Source organism: Balearica regulorum, chromosome 2, assembly GCF_011004875.1.
Source record: "Balearica regulorum gibbericeps isolate bBalReg1 chromosome 2, bBalReg1.pri, whole genome shotgun sequence".
NCBI lineage: Eukaryota > Metazoa > Chordata > Aves > Gruiformes > Gruidae > Balearica > Balearica regulorum.
The window spans coordinates 2,490,709-2,515,917 of NC_046185.1; the positions used below are offsets into that span (position 1 = coordinate 2,490,709).

The 25,209-nt window shown below is 47.1% G+C and overlaps 1 protein-coding gene across 11 annotated transcripts in view; it reads right to left on the bottom strand.

The window, feature by feature from the left end:
* Nucleotides 1-25,209, bottom strand: part of ADGRB1 (adhesion G protein-coupled receptor B1) — a 279,324-nt gene that overhangs the window by 75,802 nt on the left and 178,313 nt on the right. For 8 of the 11 annotated variants that reach the window (XM_075743189.1, XM_075743188.1, XM_075743194.1 and 5 more), the window contains one exon: nucleotides 11,153-11,294. In XM_075743189.1, the coding sequence (XP_075599304.1) occupies nucleotides 11,153-11,294 (142 nt within the window). The remainder of the gene's footprint in view (nucleotides 1-11,152; nucleotides 11,295-25,209) is intronic. The other 3 variants (XM_075743190.1, XM_075743187.1, XM_075743197.1) reach the window with 1 other exon arrangement.

The following is a 25,209-nucleotide window of genomic DNA, read 5'->3' on the forward strand; positions in this document are numbered from 1 at the left end:
TACGTGTAAATGCCTTAGGGGGTTCCTAGGGCTACGTCAGGACAATCAAGCACCAGCATCTCCTTCTCTGCTGTGCAGTATTAACGTGGGGAGGTATGGAGGAGAGAGAGGAGGGAGCTTTTGGCTTAACTGTTTGTGAGCTGGCCAGATGGAATATCTGGTTTTTAAATCTTTGCTTTTCATGCATATGGTAAACTTGCTCTGTTCCAGTCTTTCCCTTTAAAGCATGATGAAGAGAAAACAAAACCCTTTTCTACAATAAAGCTGGTAATAATCAAAATGGCCTATGCCTCTACGGGTACACGCTCTTTCCTTCTGAGACAAGGGAGGCAGAAGTGAACTTTAATCACATTGTGCAGTACCACTGTCACAGGCACTGCGGTAAGCAGCAAACCTCTCTCTCACTATATCAGTCCTAGAAAATAAAATGGTCCAGGACCCACTCCATTGCACTGAGATGAAGTGAAACGGTATAGATAATATTCATACAAAGTCACTGTTCAAAACAGAGGGGTCTTATCCATACTGCCTAGTGGAACGTTCATGGACCATGCTATTCCCTGGACCACAGCTGGACATCGCTAGCTGGCACAAGACAAGACACAGACGGGGAGCATTATAACAATTAAACAGTAGAGACAATTACAAGACAGTGCTAGAGCCTTTGCCATGGAATTTAATTATATTATTAGTTATATTATTATCACTATTAGTAGCATTATTTTATGGTATGGACATATGCTCTACATTAAAAATGAACCGCCTTTACAGCTCCTTTCTGCTTGGGGTTGTCCCTTCCCTGTACTACACAAAGAACAATTAGTTCAAAGTCCGTAACTGATTTGCAAGCTGGTCCTTGCATTACCCATCTTGCCCTGGTTTCACAAGCGTGCCCTCATCTCTAGTAACTTCGCAGCAGCAGTGCTTAGCCCCTTGCAGGGAAATGTGGTGAGATTTACACACAGTTAAAATAAAATAACTCCATGGCAGACTGGGAATGGAAAATGAGGGTGGAATCCAGACTGTGTTTATCCTGATTTAAGCAGTGTTTTGGTTTCATGCCAGGCGACAGCATTTCACCAAATTATTCCAAAACAGCCCGCTGTTTGTTTTACTTTATCAGTGTCATGCTGATGAGTGATGCCAGACAGGCAGCTCTCCCCACAACATGGGCAATGCTTGCCTTCCCCATGCCTGCACATCCAGCCCTTGGGAGAGACCCGACTGAGGCCATGGTGTCCGGAGAAAGACTTCTGCCAAAGATGCTCATATCACCCTGCTGCGTACCACCACGGAGAGCAAACACTGTCTTCCCTTTCCCCTTCTAACATCCTTGCTCACTGAAGACCAGTCCTTAACAAAAAAGCTTCATCCAAAGCACAAGCCATGAACACTAGTGCAAAGACTGCACAAGTCAGCCCTAAAACACCTCTTAAACACTGCCTTCAGTCCCTTTGCAGATGTGATTCTGCATGTATAGGACCCAGGCAGAGCTTCCCATCTCTCTCTGTTCAACCACTGAAGATCCCTGCACGGGCAATGGCTCCTAACCCAAACTAGGGTTGAACCAACAGCCTTGAAGTAAAAGATATTTCCAGTTCATTATCAGTCCTCAGAGGCTGTCAGGGGCTCACTGACCTCTGAAAAAGAGACGAAGGGATTTCAGCCATTTAGCAGATGATCTGTACACGCTTATGATGACAATGACAGATTTGTTCTCGTTACAGTCTAACGGGTCCAAGGGATTCAGTACGTTTCCACCCACCCCGTGCAATACACAGCTGGTTACTGGGGAGTTACTGGTGCTAATTCCCTTTACGTGGAACCGTGATCTCAAAGCAGCACTCAAGGAATCAGTTTCTGGCCCCGACGCCCATCTCATTCACAGCTGAGCGACTGGGAAGTAAAATTGTAACAGCCCCTGGATTTACAACTGTACCGAGCTGATATAAACAAGATCAAAACTGGCCCCAGTAGTAGGATATTCCCCGTCTGGGGAATGGCTTACATGATTGCCATATTTAAAAGAGCAAAAAAGAACAATTTGTCATGAAAAATGAAAGCGTTGTCTTGCTTGTGGGAGAACAACAGAGTCATTTTGCTTTCACAGATTTATTGAATATATTCTGTATATCCTTTTGGTTAGTAGGGAAGGTAGCTAGTGGGCATTCGAGCTACAAATTTAGTTTTGACTGACCATTATCATGCACAGCATCATCCCTGTTTCCTGATTAGACAGTCCTAACATTTAGAGGGAAGTTTCAAGTTCAAATATTAATAATTACAAGTCTGACATTTGTTTTCCATGCATATTGCCCATTTTTGCTTTAAGATTGCCATTATTGCCAAAATCTTGCCAGTAGGTTTGTCCACTCAGCTATTCATAGATAGCAAAAGTATGAAGGGCACAAGCCTTTCAGAAACTGATTCAATTTTGGTTTAAATGAGTAGACATTTGTCGTAAAAAAAAAAAAAAAAAAAAAAAAAAAGACTTAATTTCCATGTCTCATTGCATGGCAATTCAAGAGCAACCTTAGCCTTTAGGCAGGGCACAACAGGGCTCAGTGGTGAAGCAGCTTGCCAAAATTACCTAAAAAGGCCTTTTCCAGGCCAAAGTACTGTGGAGATGGGTGCAGAATGACAAGCAACACTCAGCAGTTCAACTGACTCTTTAAACACAACATGCCTAGTCTCTGAAGTGCTTTGAAACAGAAGATAATCTCATTTAGCACTAATGCACTGACTCCCACCCCTGATGAGCCCATGAAACCCAGCCTCCATCACCCACTTGTTACCATTTTCAAACGAGCACCTTCGTGATGTCTCCCACGCCGTCCTCTGCCTTGGGAGAAGCTCCCCAAAAAAACACCTAGAAAGCTATCCAGCTTTAAACCTCCTCTGTAAAACCCTGCTTGCTGCAATGCCTACAGAACAATCCTGACAACGGCAGATGTGCCACCACTTACTACGGATCGCGATGATTAATGCCCTCGTGCTGTTTACGTGTGCCCCCACACCCACCTGATTCCAAGCATCCTTGTATTATTTCAGCTGGAAATTTCATCTGTATTTCACCTATTTTGGGTTGGGGTGGCTTTGTGGCTCGTTCAGCACCGAGCAGATTGAAGTCGTGCTCCACAGGCTAAGCCTCCCAGGTGATGCAGTGGTCCGAATAACACATGATAAATATAAAATAGCAGCGGATCAACAGCTACAGTTGGATACGGAAAGCAGGTAATGTGGTCTCTCCAATTGTTGACAGACCCTGTGATTTTTCCAAAATACGTGCCCAAACCCACCAGGGCTTCCCCATCTGCCTCCATCTCACTCCTCTACCTCCGAGCAACGTGCCACACCTCTGCTACATTTCTTTCTTTTACATAGCAAGAAAGGTGATCTCGTTTATAGAATTACAGGCAAGAGAGTGGGAAAAGACCTGACAAGCTCAGGTCCTCCATTCATCTGCCTCAAAACCATCTAAACCATCCCCAGCCTGTTCAAGAAAACCTTCGCTGGCAGAGGCTAGGCTTTTGGTGCTTGCCTACCCCTGCAGCTGGAAGGTTTTTCCTTGTGCCTAAATTAAATGTCTCGCACTGAAATTTGAGTCCAATCCCCAGCAGACACAGAAAGAAGATTACTCCTTTTCCACAGCTACCTTCTACCCATTTGAAGACTATTACCCTCTTTCCCCTCTGTCTTTTCTCCTTGAGAAAAGAGTCAAACCATTTCACAGAGTTCACCTCCGCTCACCATCAGCATGGAGGTACCATGCCAAATGTCTCTGACACATCATCCTCTCCCACACACATACTCCCACGCTCACGTACCGTACCAGTCGTCCTGCTTGAACACAGAGCAGAGCATCCCGGAGAGGTACCGCTCACTCCCTTCGCTCACATTTCTGGCCCTCCATAGCTCAAATCTGCACGCTCTGAGTCTGAGAGCTGCTTTATGAGCTCTTAGGAAAGGGGAAAGTGGGAATTGGGAAGACCCTGGTGTCCTGGCTTAAATCCACACCTCCTTTAACAGAGCAGTAAGCTGTGGCTGGTTAATAGGGCAGCTGTCACACTTGCTAAGCTGCCTTCATGGCAACAAGCCATTAAGCACTGCAGCTCAAAATAAGCACCAAACCCCTCAGGAACGCCTGGACACGCAGTACCCCAGACGTGCACGGGGAGTCTTTATTTTTCAGCTGAAGACAAGGGACTAACCTCAGCCCTGGTCTGCTCCTGGGGTCACTTGGTTAACGCCAGGGCTGCTCTTGCCTTTACACTGAAAGGTGAATTTGGCTCGGTATTACTCACGCTGAAGCAGTGAATCCCACAACGGTTTTAAGCTCCCAGCCACTTGATCATGTTCCTCTCCCACGTCCCCTTCAGATGAAGAGATACAGGGTGATGCAGCATTTGCCTGCAGAAGAGTCACTGCCAGGGCTGTGCGGAGCTTGCTGGCTCCAGCTCGCGGGGGAAGAGCTGCAGACCCACGCTGCTGCAATCCCACCGCCTGGAGTTTTGTCGTTGAGTTAAAGACCTGAGCGAATCTACAAGCGCAGAGCAGAAACTCAGCAGAGGAAAGCTGTCAGCTGTGAATATCTACCGAACTACCCGCTGGATCGACAGGCAGCTGAATCCACAGACAGCCACGAAGGAGGTGGGATGCTGGATGACTGCTTACTATGCTGAGCCAAATCCTCCTATTATTACCTTGTGTGCTACCTGTCTTCTTTTAATACATTCAAGTGTTGTCTCTCCTAGAAGCACAGAACTGAGAGGGATTTCCTGTCACCCTCGTCTCTGATTCCTTACCTACGTATGTTCAAACACCAATCACTTATTTGCTGATGGGATCCCTTCTCAGATATCTGTGCACAGCATATAGCAATGGCAATCTCCATTCACATCTCACACCCAAATCACAAACCCAGGGTTCCTCTGCTCCCTGGCACCTGGAGTGCAGCACAAGCTCTATCAGTAAACCCTTTCCTCTAAAAATCCAACATAAATCATCCACACACTGACTCTGGGTCCTCTCCAAACTCAAATGAGATTTAGCCCAAATTCACTCTGCGATGCATACTGACAGACTTCAAGTCAGTGATGACAAAGCAAACCTTTAAAAGCAGGTGACTTCCAGCAAAACGACGATGTAGGATCACAATTCAGCCCCCTCTGCCAAGAGGCCACATTTGAAAACTAACACAATTCTTTTAAGAGAGAGCTAGACTGTGAGTTGGTCCATTTGGCAATCTAAGGGCATCACACGTCCTCTCTACTTCCTAATTGCATTATGAGAGAGAGTGGGAGGAGAAAACTGTCTGCCCAGCTGGTTCGTACTCTATCTTCTCCATGCTATCAACGCCTGCTGAAACTCAGGGGGATGATAACTGGTCTAGTGAAAAGAGCATCCCTGATGAGCAAAGGAAAGACCAGCTCGCGATTCGCAGAATTGCAGCCTGCTCCTACGGGCTGCCACAGACCTCAGGGAAAGGCACCCCTGAGAAAACACAGCAGCTGCTCCTCCTGTGGAGCAGGAGATGGGCGAACCCCAGAAATCCCCAGCAGCACTTACACCGTAACCTTCCCTAATCTCAGCGTAAATCTCTCCTGAGATGGGCAGGAGTCCAGCTGGACTGTCCCTTCATCACTCCCACCTTGGTCTCTCCATATCCAGGCAGAGTCCAGAGGTAACAGCACAAATCCCCAGGAAATTTTAAGAAAGGTTTCCCATTCAAGAGCTCCACAGCAAAAGGCAAAATCAGTTCCTGAGAGACACTCTACGCACAGCAGCATCCTGGAGAGGACAGGGTGATTGCAGGAAGAGGTGCCAACAGCACAAGCGCGGGAGGCTTGCAGAGGATTTGGACCTCAAAAGCCCAAATGTTTGCAGCTCAGCAATGTTCGTCCTGGCACAGCTCTTGCTAACCGAGCAAACGGAGGCTCCTAATGCTCCGTCAGGGAAATGACAGCACTTGGTGTTTTCTGTAGCACCCTTCAGGCTTGGGGCACTGTGCAAATATGGATGCACGCAGCCTGGGTTGTCACCTGCAAGGGTGCTGCAGCTGGGGAGAGGGAAGCAGAACACAATGAAGTGATTAGCCCAAGGTCACAATTTCTCTTGCAGGCACAGAAACAGCTCTGGCTGTACTTTAGCCAATACACCAAGATACACCAGTCTAATAAACTCTTCCCCAGACCCCTGTACAAACTGGGAGTAGTTTGATGCTTTAAGACTTTGAGCTGGGCAAAACTGAGAGCTTGCCTTCAGCAGAAAAGTCCAAGTTTTGAATCAAAGGGTTAACGTTGCAGGAGAAGCAGCATCGTTATTAACGAAACCTGAAAAATATTGTAAACGTGAGAACTGGCTGTTCTCAAGGTATGCAAAAGACTTTGTTCTTATCCAGACTCCAAATCTCACGTGATAAACGACGGTAGAATATAAATGTTAAAATGTTCATCTCCAAATAAAGTTCTCCAGTCTTATCTAAGCGAAACACTGCTATAATTTTCCATCAAAATGTTGTCAGAACTGCTACACACTTACAAAATATTTTAATTCATTAACATCAACATTTTTTCAGAGGAAAAGCATGCTGCTGGAAAACCTGCATCTACTCCCTGTGCAAGTGAGTCCCTACAGAGTTTGGGGACTTTAAAATAACCCACTTTGTGTTTGTGCACTCTCTCTGAAGTACACCGACCTCCCACAGCACAGGGCAATCTTTTTTGGAGGAAAGATCTTCAAGATACAGCAAGATCACACCAGACCTACATGTTGATTCCCTTCCCATAGCCTGCTCAGCCAAGACGTACGCTGAAAGTCTACTCTCCATGCTTCATTATTCCCCCAGGGTAAAAAGGATTTCTTCTCCTCTGCTGCACACACAACTTCGGGATGTTTTCAGGAAAAAAAAAAAAAAAAAAAAAAAAAGTGGATGTTGTGAGTTGAGAGAGGAGCTCAGAAGCTGTTGTCCCTTTGGGCTGTAAGCACACCGTGAAAGGTGCCTTGCATTCATGCAAACTGGAGATAACAACGACCAAATGCTCTTGCAACATCCTAGAATATCACAGGGTCAGGGCTGCTCACTGCGTACACTCACCTGCCTTGCCAGCACGTTTCCGAGTCAGGTCTCTAGTTTGGTCTGCTACAACACACCCCACAAAAATACACGGGTGCTGTACAACCCTTCCAGCTAATCATTGGCCTGTCAGTAAACACCACCGTGGAGATGAGATGTTCCACAAATTCAGCGCAGACATAACAAGCTCAGCATCCATGCATGTTCTTGCCATCAGCACCTTTCAACCTTCGCTAACACTAGGAATGAGAGCAGAGCTCAGATGCCCGACTGATCAGCCTCACCTCCGCGCACAAGGCTAGGGAGGAGGGGGTGAGAGGTCAGAAAGCCCATATTTGTAAGGTCTTACTACGGTCCTAAATGCTGTAAGAACCAAGCTTTAAAGCTTGACTGACTTTATAAAGTCCAACCATGAGCTGGTAGGCAGTCGGGACAACACGAGCCAAACTCAGCCAAGGAATGAAAGGCTCTCCTGAGCATCCTCAGGCTCCCACTCTCTTTCCTTCCCATCTCCAACAAATTGCCGAGACTGCCAAGAAATATTGGAAAAACACCACCACATGACTTTTAATCAGACTGACCACAGTTTGGAAAGGTATAGTTCGAACACTTGGCTCTGTAGTTTCCTATTGCCCTTATTCTCTATTAGTACTGCTATCATGCACGTGTAGCATCAGAAAATGTCAATACCATTGCCCTACCAAGCTAGGCATGGTATAAAATCAAAACGAAAAGACAGCCCCAAAACACTTGTCTACCTTCCGTAATTTACGACGGTTTAATCTTTGACGATGGTCAAACAGCAATTGTGCCGAACCAGCGCAAGAGGCTGCCCCTGTCTAGTCAAAATAGCAGGGTCCAAGGAAAACTGGACCCAGAGAAAGGCTCAAATTTGAACCCCGGCTTTTGAGCTGGATCTGAACAGCTCCATCATGGTTTAGGGATGTCTGTCTCCAAAACCGATTCAAAACACAACACTTTGAGCCCCTAGCTTTGTTGAAATCAAGGAAAACTACTTCCTTTTCCCACTGCACAAGCAAATCTCAGGGCCCAGTCCAGGGAAAGTCTGTCCTTGGCGAGTCCAAATCGGCTGCCTGGGCAGCAACAGTCATCGCCCACAAGCCTTTCCTGGCCCTTTTTCACTGCAAAGAAGCTGTGCCCATACCAGGGTTACAAATATTTCAAACTGCCAGGGCCAAAGACTCCAGAACGGAGATTTATAGCAATAAATAATATTAATGACACAGGCGGACGGAGCTTCTTGTCCTGAGAGCTCCAAAAGCACATGAAAAACTGCACTATAAATGTCACCACCGCAGACACCAACGATGACGAGATGCCACCTCTGGGGAAGGAAGACAGTGTGGGCTTGCTCAGAATGACACTTGGTCAGGAAACCGAGGGTGGTACCACGAGGACCTGGATGAACAACACCCCAACAGCATCAACAAACCCTGGGCTTTGCTTAGTGGGGGGACTCAGGAGGTAGCTAGCCCCAGCTTTCCTCCCAGCATGGCCAAAGGACTCTCATCCTGATGCTCATGAGTTGATTCCAGACTGGGAAAAAATAAGTTGTGAAAATGTAACCCAACCAGCAGCCAGCGGAGTTGGAAAGAGAACGAAGGAAGCAATTTTAGGCATAAACCCCAAAGGACCAGCTGAGAGGTTAGTTGCAGATATAATAAAGCATGCCTGGGGGAAGGAAGCTGCATCCTGCTGCAGCCAAGCCCACTCTCCGATGTGAAAATACTTGCATGGATGATAAAGGGCTTACACCAACCCTGTGTTATCCAGATAACACTCCAAACACCTAGAGCCGAGGGAGTAGCAGGATCTGGCCACATCAAATTAACCATTTTTTCTTCCTAGCTGCTCAGCTAAATAATACCAAGCATCGTGTGAACGTGTGATAAAGTCTTAGCCCTCCGTTAGAGAAAGTTCTGCTTTAGCCAAGCCAAAGACTCCTTTCTCTCTTCCCACGCTGCCTAGTTCTCTGCCCACTTCCAGAAGAAGGCTCAGCTGAGGACCTTCACCAGCAGCTCAGCTGCACGCCTGGGCTACCTTCATCTCAGGCTCTGCCTTACAAGTATTTCTGCAGCAAAAAAATCACAATTTATTTTCTCCGACCATGCAGCTTCCCTAAACTTTGTCAGGACTGGGTTGCTCGCAATGACAGCACAGAGTCCTTCCCGTGAGGGACGAGGCTCACTCATCAATCGCTGTGGTGGTCATTACAACCTCTGGAGCCAGACACTTAAGCTTGGATTGAAGGGTGAAGCCTTGCTGCTGGCAGGACACAGCCTTGCAGGCTCACAGGACAGGCACGGAGCAGCAGGGTACAGAGCTGCAGGAGATGGGTCCGGGCTGGCTCACCTGAGCTCAGCCTGGCCAGCTGGAGAAGGCTGGCTGCCACTCCTGGAGAGCATTAGCCCAGCAGGCTATCTCCCTGCCCGCTTAGCTTCACGCACATCGCAGCCTGCCCGGTGGGAAGACAGGGAAACAACGACCCGTGGAAGCAGATGAGTACAGAGATGCCGGCATTGATGCAACCAGCTCCTTCCAGGCCCCTTCCAAGTAGGAACCCAGTCCTGGTCCTACCTTCGAGCATCCTTCAACCAGTGCATCTCTGCCGAGACCAAAAGCTCGGTGCGTCTCTCAGGAAGACCCCGAGAGAGGCTTTGCCGGACACCCCCGAGCCCATTTCACAACGCTGTAGTGGCTGGGCCTGCATGGGGCCCGGGCAAACACAACCAACGCTGTGTCTTTAAAACCACTTCAGTGCAGATGTTGTTTCCATGGTAACTAGTGGACCAAATACATTAGTGTTTCTAATAATAAACCAAACCTTCATCTTGGAAAATGTGATCCCCCCCCCCCCCTTAACACCATCACCCTTCCTTTCTTCCTTTCCCCTCCCCTTTCACTGAATTAAACCAGCATTTAACAAGCAAGGCATAATTAGTAAATAATTACAAGGGCCCAGTAACTCCCAGTGCCCAGGCAGATGGAGAAGTGCTAGGTGGAGGGGTGGGGGGAGGCTTTGCTCTATGAACCTGGGAACTGTCCAAAAAAGGGATGAACTACTTTAAAAAAAAAAAAAAAAAAAAAAAAAAAAAAAAAAAAAAAAAAAAGAAACAACGCAAGGTGGAAGAGAAGAGCCTGAGAAGCCCCTTTTGACCACCCTGGTGTCGCCTTTGGTGCCCTGGCACCCGCCCCGCTCTCTGACTCAGGGTGCAGTCGCCTGGTGATAATTTCTAGGAATCTCGCACTTTTTTCCGGAGGCTCCATCCGAGACGCGGCACCGGCTTCGTGTCACCTACAGCGGACAAAACTTCGCAACTCTTCTCCTCCACGGTCCCCTATTCCTGAGTGGGGACCACTCTGCGCCCCCCCCCCCCCCCCAGAAAAACCAAAAAGCGTGGGGTAACCAGAAGGACCCCGAGGCAGGGAAGGGAGACACGATCGAGTTGTGGAGTAGCGGAAGGGAGAGGGGCGGCGCAGGGCGATTCTCCCCCCCCCCAAAAAAAAAAAAAAAGAAAAAAAAGACATGTGCGAAGATTTCGTGCGTGGGGAGCCCACGGGAGTGAACACGCCCGGCGGGGGTTGGTCACCCCCCACGTTTAGCGGTATTCATATTCAAACGAACAGCTCAGGGATGGAGGGATGGGAGGAAGGAAGGGGGGAAGCAGTGCAGCAGCAGCCCCAACATGTCCGTGTCGTGCGTGTATGTGTGTGTGTCCCAAAATCTGCGGTCAGGGTCGGGAGGAAGGGGAGAGGAAGGGCGGCGGTGAAGGGGGAGGGTGATGTAAAGCCTCACGGTGTGTCGCCACGGTCCCGGCGATACCGGACTGCAGCAGGGCTCGGGTCTGTCCCCGGAGCCCCTTCGCGCAGGTACGCGGTACCCGAAAAGCCACACGCCGAGGATGCTCCGCTCCATCCCGGTCGCGTCCCCTTCCCTCCCTCTTTATTTTCCCCTATCTCCCGTGCGTGTGTGTGTCTGTGTCTGTGTCTGTGTGTCCCCCCACACACCTCCTTCCCCTCTGCTCCTCCCTCCGCGGCGCCGCCGGCGGGACTCACCATGTCGGGGCTGAGCTGGGCTAAGATGGCGAAGGCGGAGAGCCGGTCACACAGGCACTTAGTCCGGGAGGCGTCGAGCGGGACCGTTCGGCAGCCGCGCCAGGACCAGGCGCCGGGCGGGGAGGCGGAGGCGGAGGCTCTGCTGGAGGGAGGGAGGGAGGGACGGGGCGGCGGAGCGGGGAGAGAAGGGAGAGCGGCCGTCAGGGCGGGCGGGGAGCGGGCACCGCGCCCCCCGCAGCCTCCCCCCCCCCCCACACACACACCCCCCCCCGCCACCGTCGGCCACCCCCACCCCCATCCCATCCCACCACCACCCCCGGACCTGGATCTCCTGGTCCTTGTCCTGGTCCTCCCCCGGGTCTCCCGCCCTGCTCTGACCCCTCCATCGCCCCCCACCCCTAACACCCCCCCGGGGCTGTCCTGCCTCACTCTCCCCATATGCACCTCCCTAACCCCATAGCCCACGTATCCCATACATGCACACATAACTGTACAGCCTTGTCCCACACACCCGCTATGTGGATGCATAACCCTATAGCCCTGTGACATACGCTCCATATAAGGATGCATAATTCTATAGCTCTGTCCCACGTATCCTATATATGGATGCATAACCCTATAGCCCTGTCCCACATATCCCATATACGCCTCCCTGACCCTATAGCCCTGTTCCATATATCCCATATAGGGATACATAACCTTATAACCTTGTCCCACGCACCCACTATGTGGATGGATAACCCTATAGCCCTGTGACATACACCCCATGGAAGGCTGCACAGTCCCATAGCTCTGCCCCACATATCCCATATATGGGTGCATAACCCTATAGACCTGTCCCACAGACCTGATATACACCTTGCTCACCCCACAGCCCCGTCCCTCACCCCATATATACGACCCCCCTCACCCTACACCCCATATAGGTATGTTCCCCCTCATCTCTCCCCCCCCATCCCCCACCCACATGATTCACACAGGGGAGTGCACCCCCCCAATTACCCCAATATGTGACTCTACCCTTCGCCCACCCCCTCCCCCCAATCATTCCACAGATGCCAGCCCTTCCCCCTCCCCAGCCCCCCAGCTCTACATCCCTCCTTCCCTTCTTCCCTCCCCCCCCCAGATCTCTGGGGTCAGGGTCTCCATAGGTCATGACAGGACCCCCCTCAGACCTCCTCCGCATCCCCAGAGCTCTGGGCAGGACAGAGATGCCCCTGCCTCATGGCCAGAGGGACCTCAAGAGATCACAGGGACTGAGTCCCTGCTCCTTCGTCGCATCCTTTCAGGCTAGGGAGGAGCAGCAGAGCAGGGAAAGGCTCATAGATGGGAAAGACTCCATGTGAAGTTGGCCATCATCCCACAGGTGGGGTGGTTTCATCCGGAAAAGTTATTGCAGCCCCATCTCCATGTGAGCACTAAGGGCTAAGCCAGGGAAAAGAGGAATCTTCTGCTCTGCCTCACATGCCGGGGTACAGTCATCACCCAAAAAGCACAGTCATTTTCCACCCATTGCTTCCTCGTCTAGTCCAGACCACTGTCCTGGAACATGGTCACACACGGGGTGCAAATGTGGAGAGTAAGTCCAGAAATGCTACAGGTGGGGAGGTCAGGATAACCTGGGCTTCTCTGAAACCTGAGGCAGGATGTGGAGGCAGAGCAAAAGGGCCATATGCTTTCACTGGAGGAACATGGGTGTAATATATCCCCTCGCCACATCTGACCATCCTCAGAGGAGAGGACCTAGGCAAGAATGCCAGCAGCAAGCTCAAGGCAGCTCCAGATGGAGCCAAGCTGCTCAGCAGCCTTAGGTGTATCACAGATGGCCTGGACTTCTCCGTACTGCCGACTCCAGCAGACCTGCCTTGAGTTGCAGAGAAGTTTTTTGCAGGTCTTGACTCCATGCACACACTGACCCGTTCCTCACGCAGGGAGACAGAGCCTCCCTCCACCTCCCTAAATCACTCTGCAGGAAAGCAGAGAGAACAGGAGAGGGTAACAGAGCATCAACATGTGCTGTCGATTCTGTTGCAATTATCTACTTGGATCCAATTTAACACATGATATTGAGCCTTCCTGAATTATCTCCCTTTTGGACTAAAGCACTTTTCATAGTAAAAATAAAAACCAAAAAACCACGAATTTTACTGTGCAAGTTGTCAGCAACACACAATCCAGAAGAGTTTGGTTTTTTTCTGGTGCCCATTCAGGTCTTTCTAAATGTCTGTACCCTACTGCACGTCCATCCAGCTGATGGGACATAAATCTGTCTTCCCTGAACAGTCAGCTCCTCACATGTTCTACACTGTGCTAACTCACATCATCTCTTGCAGACCCTCAGGACCAGGCATCATTCTCTGGTCTCTTCCATGCACCTTCTGCACAACACCCTTGATGGAAACGACTGAGCAATCCGAGGCCATTCTCAGAGGGAATACAAATTCTGTATTCTCCCCTATACGTACCGCCTATATTTCCAAGAACTGCATTAGCCAGTCGTTCTGTTTATTCACTGTCTCCAAGACAAATGCCTTATTTACGATGTGTACAAATAATGACAAATGCTCAGACTCTACCAACCAGTTATGTATTCTCATAGAAAGTATTAATTTAGCTCGACAAGATCTATTTTCCATAAGTTGATTGCTATTAATTTCTCTGTTTTAATGAGCATGCTATTATTCAATTATAATCATAATATTACCCACAATCCCCCAATTTTTGGATCCTGTATCAGATGGTGTGTTATTGTGCGGAAGACAGATGTGAGGCGGGTGGCTCTGGAGCGAGACGGTTGTGATCACAGATACATGCTCCTCTCCAGATTTTGGGAATACTTCCACCCTTCTTTAACTAAAGAGCAATGATTCCCAATTAGCCTTAGCCTGCTCTTTTAAAACTCTTGCATGCAAAATTAGTCCGTCTTGTTTCTCTTAAAAATGTCTCATTTTATTAGATGATGTATACCATGTTTTCTAGCTCCCGGTGTAATGAAAAGTATTTCATTAGTCTGGGATGTGGATTAAGTAACCAGGCTCTCTTCCAATTACAGAATACAGGCATTTATTGAAATTTCTGCATTATTATAAATAAATCTGTCATTTCTAGCTAGTAACAAACCAATACCATTAGAATTTATTTTGGTTTTAGTGTAGTCTAAATTTTCCTTTTTATTCACTTTAACAATCTTGAACCACAAAATTCTTACTTTTTTTTTTCCTCTCTTATCTGTTTCAAGCTTTTAATTTGTAATGCTTGCTATCAATTTTTCCTTTGTCTGTGTCTCTACAACAGCTTTTACTTTCCTCCTAAAACAGACTGCTGTTGATTTTTGTAGATATTGGTTTATTTGTCTTTGCTTTTTTTTTTTTTTTTTTTTTTGTTTAGTTGAGGTTTTTTTAGTGCTGTGGTTATCTTTTTCATTTATGGGTTTGTGGATATCTAGAAAAGTACTCTTAAAAGGGCTCCCAGTTATCCTTAACTTTTTCCGTTTAAGCAGGCTTTCACAGCAGATGGACACACTGCAAGTTATCCTTCTTAAAGCATTAAATATGTGTACATTGATACACACTTACAACCCCTGCCCCCAAGCAATTTGAACTCTCTTGAAATGTGTGGATACAATTGCCTTAACATCACTTTCAATCCCAAAGCCCAGCTTTACTCATTTATCAGCTTTCAGAGTAGACTAGGACAGATTTGGGCCATGCATCAACAGAAGTAACCTCATCCAAAAGCAAAAAAAGAAAAAGTAAAAAAATGCAGAAGAAATCGGAAAGCCTACCAAACCAGGAAACCCCAGGGAAGGTATCAGAAAACAAATAACAATCCCTAGATGCTGCGCCTGGTCTCACACTCTCGTGGCAGAAAAGCTGACAGTACAGCAGTGAATGCAACATCAGAATAAATCCTATCCAGGGCCAAAGCCACACTTGGCACGGTCTGATATCCATTTCTAGATGCACGTACAGAAAGAGCACAAAGTGATATCTAGGCAAGAAAAAAAAAAAAAAATAGCCACCCTTTGTTCTTATAAGACTGGGTCTGATGCCTGCTTATTTGTCCCATTGGATTCAAAGAAATCAATTGGATCAAAGCCATCCAGTTTTTGCTTTAAAAGCTGCTATAAATCACATAAAGGATGGGTGCTGTGGGATGTGCTGAGTCAGAAACTCAGTGTAAATCACCTCAGAATGAATCCAACTATGCCATTTAATAGAAAATGAAAATCTGTCCCTCATTACTACCAGTGATTATTAATTGATTATTACCAGTTATTAAATGACTCAGAATATTCAAATGCTGGGTGCTCCAAAGAGCATGCCCATTCCTCTGGTTTAAAGCTCCTCAGAAGAATAACTGCTCCTCTCCCATCCTTACCTTCTGCTTTGAAAATCTGCTTAATTACCTATTCTCTTTGCCTTGCAATCCTTTTGATACGAACACATCTGTGCCCATTTGGGACGTGTCTTGGAGGTGGGTTGGTGGTAGGAGGACATGCCAGGAGACTCACCAGCCTCTTTTCACTGTCCACGTGCTAGCTCGTGGCAAGAGGCAGGCTGAGCTCAGCCTTCAGAGAGCTGAGCGAAGGTTCCTTGGGCGTTGCACCATCACAAGGGCTAGCTGATACGTCATCCAAAGGTTTGCTCATGGCACCTAGGCAAGTTGCCACTATTGCCTTATTCCCAGTGTGATAGTATGAACCTTCATTCAAGCCTAGGTTCTGGATTCAGCCTGCGTTTCTTTATTTTAAAATTAATTTCTAGTTCATGTGGTTGCAGAGAAACTCCTAAAAACGCATGACTCAGTTGCAACTGGAAGGGTTCAAAATCCCAGCTGTATTGATAAGAAATCCGGTGAATAATGCCAGTCTTGTGATTTTGGGTGGTCCTGCTCATGGCTGCTGAATGTTTGAGGCAACATCTGCTGCAGGTGACATATTCGATACCACCCAGAGAGATCCGATGGGATCTCTCCATGGCCCAGGGAATCACATCTGAGGGAGTTTCGGTCTCGTTGGATGGAGACAGTGTTCTATCCAGACGAAGGTTCAGCCAGCAAGTATTGCTAAAAGTCTCATAGTTCAGGGCAGACGTCAAATCCTAAGTGATCTGATCACTGAATTTTGTACTATAAAGATTGTTTCACTGGGATCTGTTCAAATCATTAAAAAAAGGATATAACAAAAAGGGGATATTGCATATTTGTATGCAAAATACTTTCATCACGGACCTGATTAAAAGCTGTAGAAGAAAATGGGATATTACTGAACAGGTTTGTGAGGGGAGGTACATGTGTGTGTTTATGTGTGCACGCCTGTGTGCACGCCTGTGTGCACAGGTTTCGTCTGTAGATCGTTACTGAGCCTTTATCTTCCCATCAAAACCTCTGATTCTGCAGAAAAATACACTGGGTTTGTAATGGAAAACCCATGCTCACAGCTCGGTGGCAAAGAAAAAGAGCAGAATTTGAGTTATTCACAAATATTGAATCCAGGTACACTAATAAGGAAGCAGAATTATTTCCAGGCGGTCTCAAGAGGGGAGGGAAGAAAGAGGAACTGTACTAAAGGGAAAACGTGGGCAGAATATTAGAGAACGGTGTAGTCAGACTGATTACAAGCCAGTCAAAGAGGAATTGTAGCAATCCCCAAACCAGACTGGCGTAAAAAACATTGTACTGGAAGGGGTAAGCAGAAAACCTGACAAGTTGGTTCTGTCTCTAATGTCTATGGTCAGATTTATCTCCAGTGTAATTCCAATGATGTTCCACAAGAAAATGTTTCACCATATGTTACAACATGGCTATGAACATTATTTGAGCACTTGATGGGAAAAAGCAATTAAGCACTGTCTTGTAGATTTAAATAGGAGCTAAGCACACGCTTAAGGACTCTCCGACGTAGGAATGCTGTTCTGAACAGGAATTTGCACAAACGGAGAGCCTTTGTTGTGGGAAGAGGCATGGATCAGAAAGTCATTTTTTCAAGTGGGGTATATATTTGAGACTTAAATAATGTAAACGATCTCCAGAGGCTTCTTCCAACCTCAGTGATTCTCTGGGTTCTCTGATACTTCTTGCTTCACATGGGCCGTTCCCCCCTTGCTAACGAGGCAGGTCATGCAAGTGCTTGGCACGGGTCCAGCTGGCAGATTGATTATTAATTTGGAGAAAGAAGCAGAGATGAAGTCAAAGTTAATCCTTTTTGTGGGATTCCCAAAAGCAATTTTCATTTCCAGCCAAAGGCTGCCCCCAGAGTGCCTTTCAAACACTTTGGCTCCGCACAATAGCTCGGGACAAAAAAAATGTACAATCGTTTTTCTGCGGCAAGTGTGTCAGAGTCACCGTTTCTGCAGGACCTCAGGGTTGGATTAAAAAGTGGATGGTTCCCAGGAAAAACGGACATGAAAAGGTTTGCAACTTTTTTTGGGGGAAAAAAAAAAAAAAGGCTGATTAAAAATAAATTAAAATCTTTGATTATCTGCTAAAACACTCACAAAGGATCTCATGCCAGATAGGTAAAACACTGAAATAAATTAAACATTAAGCTAAATATGCGCTAAAATCAATCTTTAACACTCTAGCTACTTGGGAAGCTTTGGATGCTGTCAGTGCCAAGGCAGTAATCATGCTTTGGTTAGTTTAGACCTTCCTAAGAACTGAATAAAAGCTGCAAAACTGTTTCACAAGGGTCACCCTATTTTTCAAGAGATAATTTTGCCTTTCTGTGATCAATCCACTGATTCAAAGCCAAGCTGAGCTCTCAGTTATGCTACTGAAAATCCTGCGAGATATTTCACACATCCAGCAAGTCAGCCTAGGCTTACTGGAGGAAAAACCCTATCGTCCTAGAAAAATCATGCATTTCTGCATCTCCGAATTTGAAGTGCAGCACCAGTTTGGTGACATCCATGTAACCCAATCTGAAAACTGAAGCTTCGATGCCATAACTGATTGCCCAGCACTTTCCCTACACTCTTTTCAAAGAAATCAAGTGTCATTAACCTCATTTAGCTTGCAGCCCGGAAAGCCAACCGTGTCCTGGGCTGCATCAAGAGGTGTGACCAGCAGGTCGAGGGAGGTGATCCTGCCCCTCTACTCTGCTCTTGTGAGACCCCACCTGCAGTACTGCATCCAGCTCTGGGGGCCCCAGTACAGGAGAGACATGGAGCTGTTGGAGTGAGTCCAGAGGAGGCCACGAAGCTGATCAGAGGGCTGGAGCACCTCTGCTATGAGGACAGGCTGAGAGAGTTGGGCTTGTTCAGCCTGGAGAAGAGAAGGCTCCAGGGACACTTTACTGTGGCCTTTTAACACTTAAACTCTGCTCCTCAGAAGGATGGGGACAGACCTTTTAGCAAGGCCTGTAGCGATAGGACAAGGGGTAATGGTTTTGAACTAAAAGAAGGTAGATTCAGACTACATATAAGGAAAAAATAGTTCATGATGAGGGTGGTGAAACACTGGACCAGGTTGCCCAGAGAGAGTGTAGATGCCCCATGCCTGGAAACGTTCAAGGACAGGTTGGACGGGGCTCTGAGCAACTGATCTAGTGGAGGGTGTCCCTGCTCATTGCAGGGACGTTGGAACTAGGTGATCTTTAAGGTCCCTTCCAACCCAGGCCATTCTATGATTCTGTGATAAGGAAACTGAGGCAAGCAAAGGCGATACAGTCGTTTAGGAGGGCATTAATAGACTCTGGTCTTTGGAATAAGAAGTCACTCCTGAAACTACTGAGCAACATTGCCTTCCAGTCAATGCATACATCCATACATCCTTTGGTTGTGCTCCCTCGTTTCTTCTCAGAAAAAAACCCACACAAGTCTCTGGAGCCACTCTAAAACTTTATGTTCAACTGTTGAGATCTCTCTGCTTCCTTACGAGTTTTGTTTGGCACTGGTGCCCTTTTTCTCACCTCTACCCTGACAGCATAGACCTGGCACTGAACAAAACAATTTTCTGCTGGTAGGAAAGAATCAATAATCAGATTAGCAACTATTATTAAATTAGCTCTTTAGAAAAAACAATGAAAATGGAAAAAAGGAAAAAAAAAAAAGGCTACTATTGATCCAGTTGCTTGGTGCAAGGAAAATTAAATCAGAGTAGATTTTTTTTTTTTTTTTCCAAGGCCCCTAATTGCAGGTGTTTTCAGCTGATTTACTTCAGAACTGACACAAGCAAAATTAAGACAATGGTGATTTAAGAAAAGATTCATGACCTATGGGAAATGAGGGATATTTTGGATTTTCTTCAGGTCCTTTTTTGGTTTGGTTTTTTTTTTTGAGGCGGGGAGGGAGGAGCAGGAAGAGAAACTTATAAGGAGGTTAAAAGCAAGGCCTTTTCCCAGCTGTGAATTCGTAATCGTGGCTAACTGAATTGGAGCATTTTGCAGGGAACAAGGTTACTTACTATCTGCAAATTAGCCCCAGAAAAAAATCAAACAGCCCATATGCAGCATCCAATCTGAAGCCTTAATTAACATAAACAATGTTAAAGCGCAAAACGAAATACATATTACCATTGAAACAAAGCATATGGCTGGCTAAATATCCGTAAGATTATCTGGAGATAATCTTTTCAGACACCATAAATACAGATGACGCTGAACTGTAATGACTCTCATCAGAAGGCCGTGCTATCCCACCGGAGAGGAAGCTCAGCATTTCCCAACATCGTCAGCCTCCTGGGCTTTAGGCTACTGTTTAAAATCCAGAGCATGCGGTTGATAATTAATAAGCACTCTCCCCCTTTACATCCCTGCTCCACAGCTCCAGGAGAAGGCCTGAAATACAGACATCATCCCTTGCAGATGAAGTTTGCACCATGCCTTGTTCTCCAAAGACCTGCCCCAGTGCACAAGGAAGGGTGGGATGGGAGAAGAACTTGGCCACTGGGTCTGTACCCTGCAATTGTAATTTTCTTGCACTTTCTGACCAAACTTCCTTGGTAAAGGCAGCCACAGGACAGATGTTTCATTGGGATGGACCCCCAGAAGGACCACTCTGCTGCAGGTCACCTACCCAGTAAGCCATTGAACAATCCTCAACACGTGCCATGAGTTCAAAGTTTTGATACAAAAGACTCGATACCATGGACTACATAGAGAAGAATGGGAGAAACCAAAGACACTGTTGGTGTCCTTGGGCTTTAAAACGGAAACAAATGTGAAAATCACTGTGAGGTGTCACAATATTCATGTTGCAGAGGAAATTGGTTCAATAGCTCCTGCTCACCAAACCTGGGGAAATATTCCTTCTTTACCCCAGTTCTAGTGGTTGCTTAATAAATAACAGATCTGATCTCTTCCACAGTATCACAGCTGAACTTACATACGACATCAGGAATTTGGCTTGAAGTATCATGAGGGTTTTTTTGGTTTTTTTTTTTATAGCATATTTGAAGTCTCTTTGTCTTGTGGATTTTCTCCTTTAAAAGGATGACATTTTCAAGCTCCTCTACAGAACCCTGTGAAACAGAAAAGCCTACAGCTCCCTATAATCCCATGACTTCATGGCTTTAAGAAAAAAGAAAAAATCATTCTCAGATTTAGCTACACTGCAAGCACTGGTATCACCAGGTCAGCTCACCTGTCAGCTACTGCAGAAGATGACCTTGGACTACTTTCCACAGTAAACCAATGTTTTATCCCTCCAAGACTTTAGGTTCTGCTCTTGAACTCGCTATTGCTATCCAGAGCTAAAAGGTTCATTATGGCATTTCTGGAATCCCTCCCATGCAAGAAGCCCAGGCCACACCTCCTGATCTTATCTTTGGGCAAAGTTGCCCCATTGGAGTTTTCCTGCTACACTGGAATGTCAGAGCAATAAATAGTTCATTAGATATCAGGGTCATCTTGGGAAAAAGGTGAAAAGAGGAGCTATTGTGAATGTAACGTAAACAGAGGTTGGGACTTTCTGAAGTTGACTTTCCCGAGTGGAGGGAAGTATACCACTGGGACAAGAGGGGAATGGAATGAGCAGTAAGATGACTGGTCTCATTATCATATAGGGCTCCTTTCCAACAAAGGACAAGGTGAAATCAGTGAGTGATATATCTGTCTCCCTCCCACCCCTACATGACATTCACAGCTGCTTATCCAGGGTTTGCAGGACCGTTCTCTCCAGGGGCAGCTCCTCGGGTGTCCTTGACTAGAGAGCTTGCATGGAAAAGTTTTGTCAGGTCTTGCAAAGCAGGAGCCGGAGCCAGGACTGTGCTGAATGGGCTATCACCCACTGGTCGTACCACCCTGCACGACCCTCCTGAAACCGCCAGCTTTAGCAAACGTGTAGAAAGAGTGTATGTTCCAGCTGGACACAAAAATGTTCAGCTTACCCTCTCAGCTTTCATATCAGTTTTTCAGTTGTAATTTCTCAGTTACCATGAAATGCCTGAGATGTTGAAGACTTGTGGCTGGTTATGCAGTCAGTCCTTCTCATGTTAGGCAGAGTCAAACTGGATCACGGTCCGAAAGATTGGTACTCTGCTTTTCTCTTTAGAAAATGATGTGGTTCCACACCAGGCATTAATCCGTAGGTGGTCCACGCAATGCTCCTTCTCTGCCTTACACAACAGCCGGCCATCCTACGATCATTTCCGAGAAACTGGGAAAGTTTCCTGGTTACACAGAAAACGATAGCGCACCAAAGTGATAAGCAGCAGCCTTGTCATATGTACTGAAAACGTTTCTGGGAAAATCCTCAGAGGAATTGAGCACATTAGCAGAGTACACTGTTTTCTATGCCTGGACATCATGGTCCCATGCTCAAGTCTCACGGGAAAGGAGGCTTGGGAAGAATGGGGAAACAAGGTAGTAAATGCTTTTGCTGAGCATACCAGATGCCAAAATAAATGTAAGGCATTGCAGCCAGCAGATAACAAGCTGAAAATGCTCCCTTTGGCTAGTCAAGGATCTACAAATGCACTCACTTTAAAGGCAGGGAGAGCAATACAAACACCTGGTAAGAGATATCTCACATCCTCTTCAGGGTATGGTCAGGCTGCCTCAGACATGGCAGCATCTATGTCCTGTTCACTGTTCAGCACTTCCATCTTCTTAGATGATCTCAACGGAGCCTAAAAGGAGTCAGAGCTCCTCCCAGGACCTCAGCCAGAGCTCACGGGAGCAGAAGGACGGTTAGCTGGCATGGGGAGATGGCCACTGCCATCATCCCGTGGATGGTCACACCAAACCCTGGCAATGGCAGGGCAGCAGGCTTTCCTTTGCATGTCCAGCTGGGGGTTTTGAACATTGCTTTGATGTTTGCGACTGAAAGGAAAGAGGAAGGTGAAAGTGTGTTATAAGCTCAGAACAAAGAACCTGCAAATCCCAGCTCTGGTCAGGATCCCCTGTCATTTGTGCTCTTTTTCTTTCAGCCTTCTTGTCTCTGATATGGCCCTGGCAATCTTGATGCTCTTCCCAACTTTTCATGGCAAAGTCAGGGACAGAGACACAGACTGCCTGTTGTCTACCTGTAGCAGCACTTCGCAAAGCAGCAAACACACATCGCTGCCGATGTCCCAGCCCCTTCTCGAAGAGTACAGGAGGCCCCAGGGCCAGGCTGGGAAGAAGGATGGCTCTCTCACCACCAAAACAGTAGCTCCAGGGTATGCTGCTTCTCAGAAACCTAAATCAGAAAATTTTAATGGCTGAATGCAGGGCTAGCGGATAAAGAGACAAAGAAAAATAAATCAGGCAGATGACAGAGGGGCTGGGAATAGGAGGAGGTAGCAGACGGTAAAAGAAATTAAATCAAGAACCAAATTAAGGTGCTGCAGGCAAAGATAAAGATGCTGGATTAAAGATTAACCGTAACCAAGAGGGAGATGCAGTCCTTTAAAGGTACAAATTACTTCGATGCACTTAGCAAAACTCCCACAAATCTCCTAAGAATAAAGTCCTCACAGATGCAACTGGATCACAGTAACAGACATATCTGGACCTGGGAACTCTGGAGAGCTTCACGCTCCAGTGTTTCCAGCTGAGAAGGGGCATTAAAAGCAGAGCAAAGGCAATCACTCTAAAAAATGGAAAGTCATGTGTTAGCTGAGGCAAAGGGGAGGAGGTGCAAGAAATTCTCTGAGAAGAGCTTGGCACCATACAAACAAATTCTGGGGGTATTTTGAAATTATTCTGAATCCAAGGTAGCTGACGAGCCCTTTGGGGCTGTCTGTTCACTGAGCATTTCCTAATCTATCTCTTGCCAAATAACTCCAAAGGAACGGTGGGCGAGCTCGAAGTGGAAGCGCGCCTTTTACACCTGCTTCTTTGCAACCGAAAGCGAGAGAGCTCAGCAAACATCCCCATCAAAGTGCAAGCAGGTGAAGCAGGTCACCCTTGGGCACAGAAGATACTTGTCCCATCACGGCACATTACGTGTTTGCACCATTTCACATCACCGCTCTGGGATTGCCGGAAGAAAGGTCACTTGCACTTTGCCACCTCCTTTTAGCAGAAGCAACGCACATTTTGCAGTGGAGCATCTAAGACCCAGTTTCCATAAGAGTAAGGAGGTGGTGGAGGAACTGGAGGGGGTCGTGGTATTAACATTTTTAAAACCCTGAAATGTTTTTATCATGTCTTTCAAGCATACCAATAAGGTTCTCCAGGGCAGTACAGACTTGTTAACGACTGTACAGACCGCAATAACAGCAGGTTGCTTCTGGCTGTGTTATTCTGTCTGTTTTGGTCCAACCCTGCTCCTCAGACAGAGAGACAGAACTTTGAGCCTTGCTGTTACCGGTACAATTGTCCCAAGATCAGAACCTCAAGAAAACACCAAAATCAAAATCAAGACCCACTTCAAGGCTACAGCTGGACATCAGTGAGCTCTGAATCAGGCCTGAGGAGCGATCGGGCGTTCAGAGAGCCAGATGACAGCAGCAAGAGGCAGGCACGCACACACATGCACGCAGGGATGCTGCTCTGTAGACGAGAAGGTTTAGTCAGTGTGAGTTCAGGTAGTTGCACTTTTTTCTCTGCTGGTGCTTTCCTTTGCTCCTTCCTTTCCCTTTGGCCTCCTTTTCCTCTGCAATCTGCAAAATGAGCTTTTCAGGGAAGCGGAGTAGCCAAGAGAAGCAGAGCTGTCAGCCCCTTGAATGAGTGGAGTGCCTCCCTTTTTCCGGGTTCAAATTTTGGAAAGCAGCATCTGCCCATTCCTGAAGGTCATTTGGATCCTGGTTTAGGGATGCTGCATCTCTGCTCGCCGCCTCCTCATCGTTATTCTGTGTCTGCAGCCACTATAGATGTCCTTTCACATTATATGCTAGTTTTTCACAGGTTTGGGGAGGGAGTGGGTAAATAAAATGTAAAGCAAATCACAAAAGCCCACCCTGGTGGGATCAGTGTGATTTCTGACTTATGTGGGTGTATAAAGGAATCTACTAGAGGGTTTGCTTTGGATTTACATTAGCAGGAGAGGAGGAAACCTCTGGGAAATAAAGACGATGCTAATGCAGTGAGGGGGCTGGTGCACTAGTGGCTAAATAAATGCTAATAAATAAATGCTGATGTTTAAGATCGTGCTGCCCCCTCTCCTTGAACAACCTGTTCCCAGCCCTCCTGGGTGCTGATCAGATGGTTTCTCACCCCGTGGTCGATGTAAACAGCTCCCTGATGGGCAGGACCCAGATCAATCAGAGGGAGAGGGCGAGATCCCACAGAGGGGCTGCTCTGCTCAGCCGGGAACAGAGCAGCAAGCAGAGAGGCGGCTGGATTCATCGATCCCTTTCAGCCCCGAGCCACGCTGCTGGGAACGGTACCTTGTCACAATTTGACATGCACAACAGCAGCGAGGATGCAGGGATGCAGAAAGCCACTGACAGCAAAGCTCAGGATCGTAAGTGAAACTAGAGAGCAGTGGAGCAAACTTCCCTTCTCCAGCTTGCTAAAAGCCTGCCTGGACTGGCAGGAGGTTGAAACACAAATCAAGCTCCAGACCTGCAAAGCTGGCAGAGGTTTTCCTGCTGGAAAATTTCCCCGCCATGCAAGCCCAATGGTTTTAAGTGGACGGCGTGACTATTGTCGGGTCTGCTCTAATTCCTACATTGGATCTGGCTGGGAG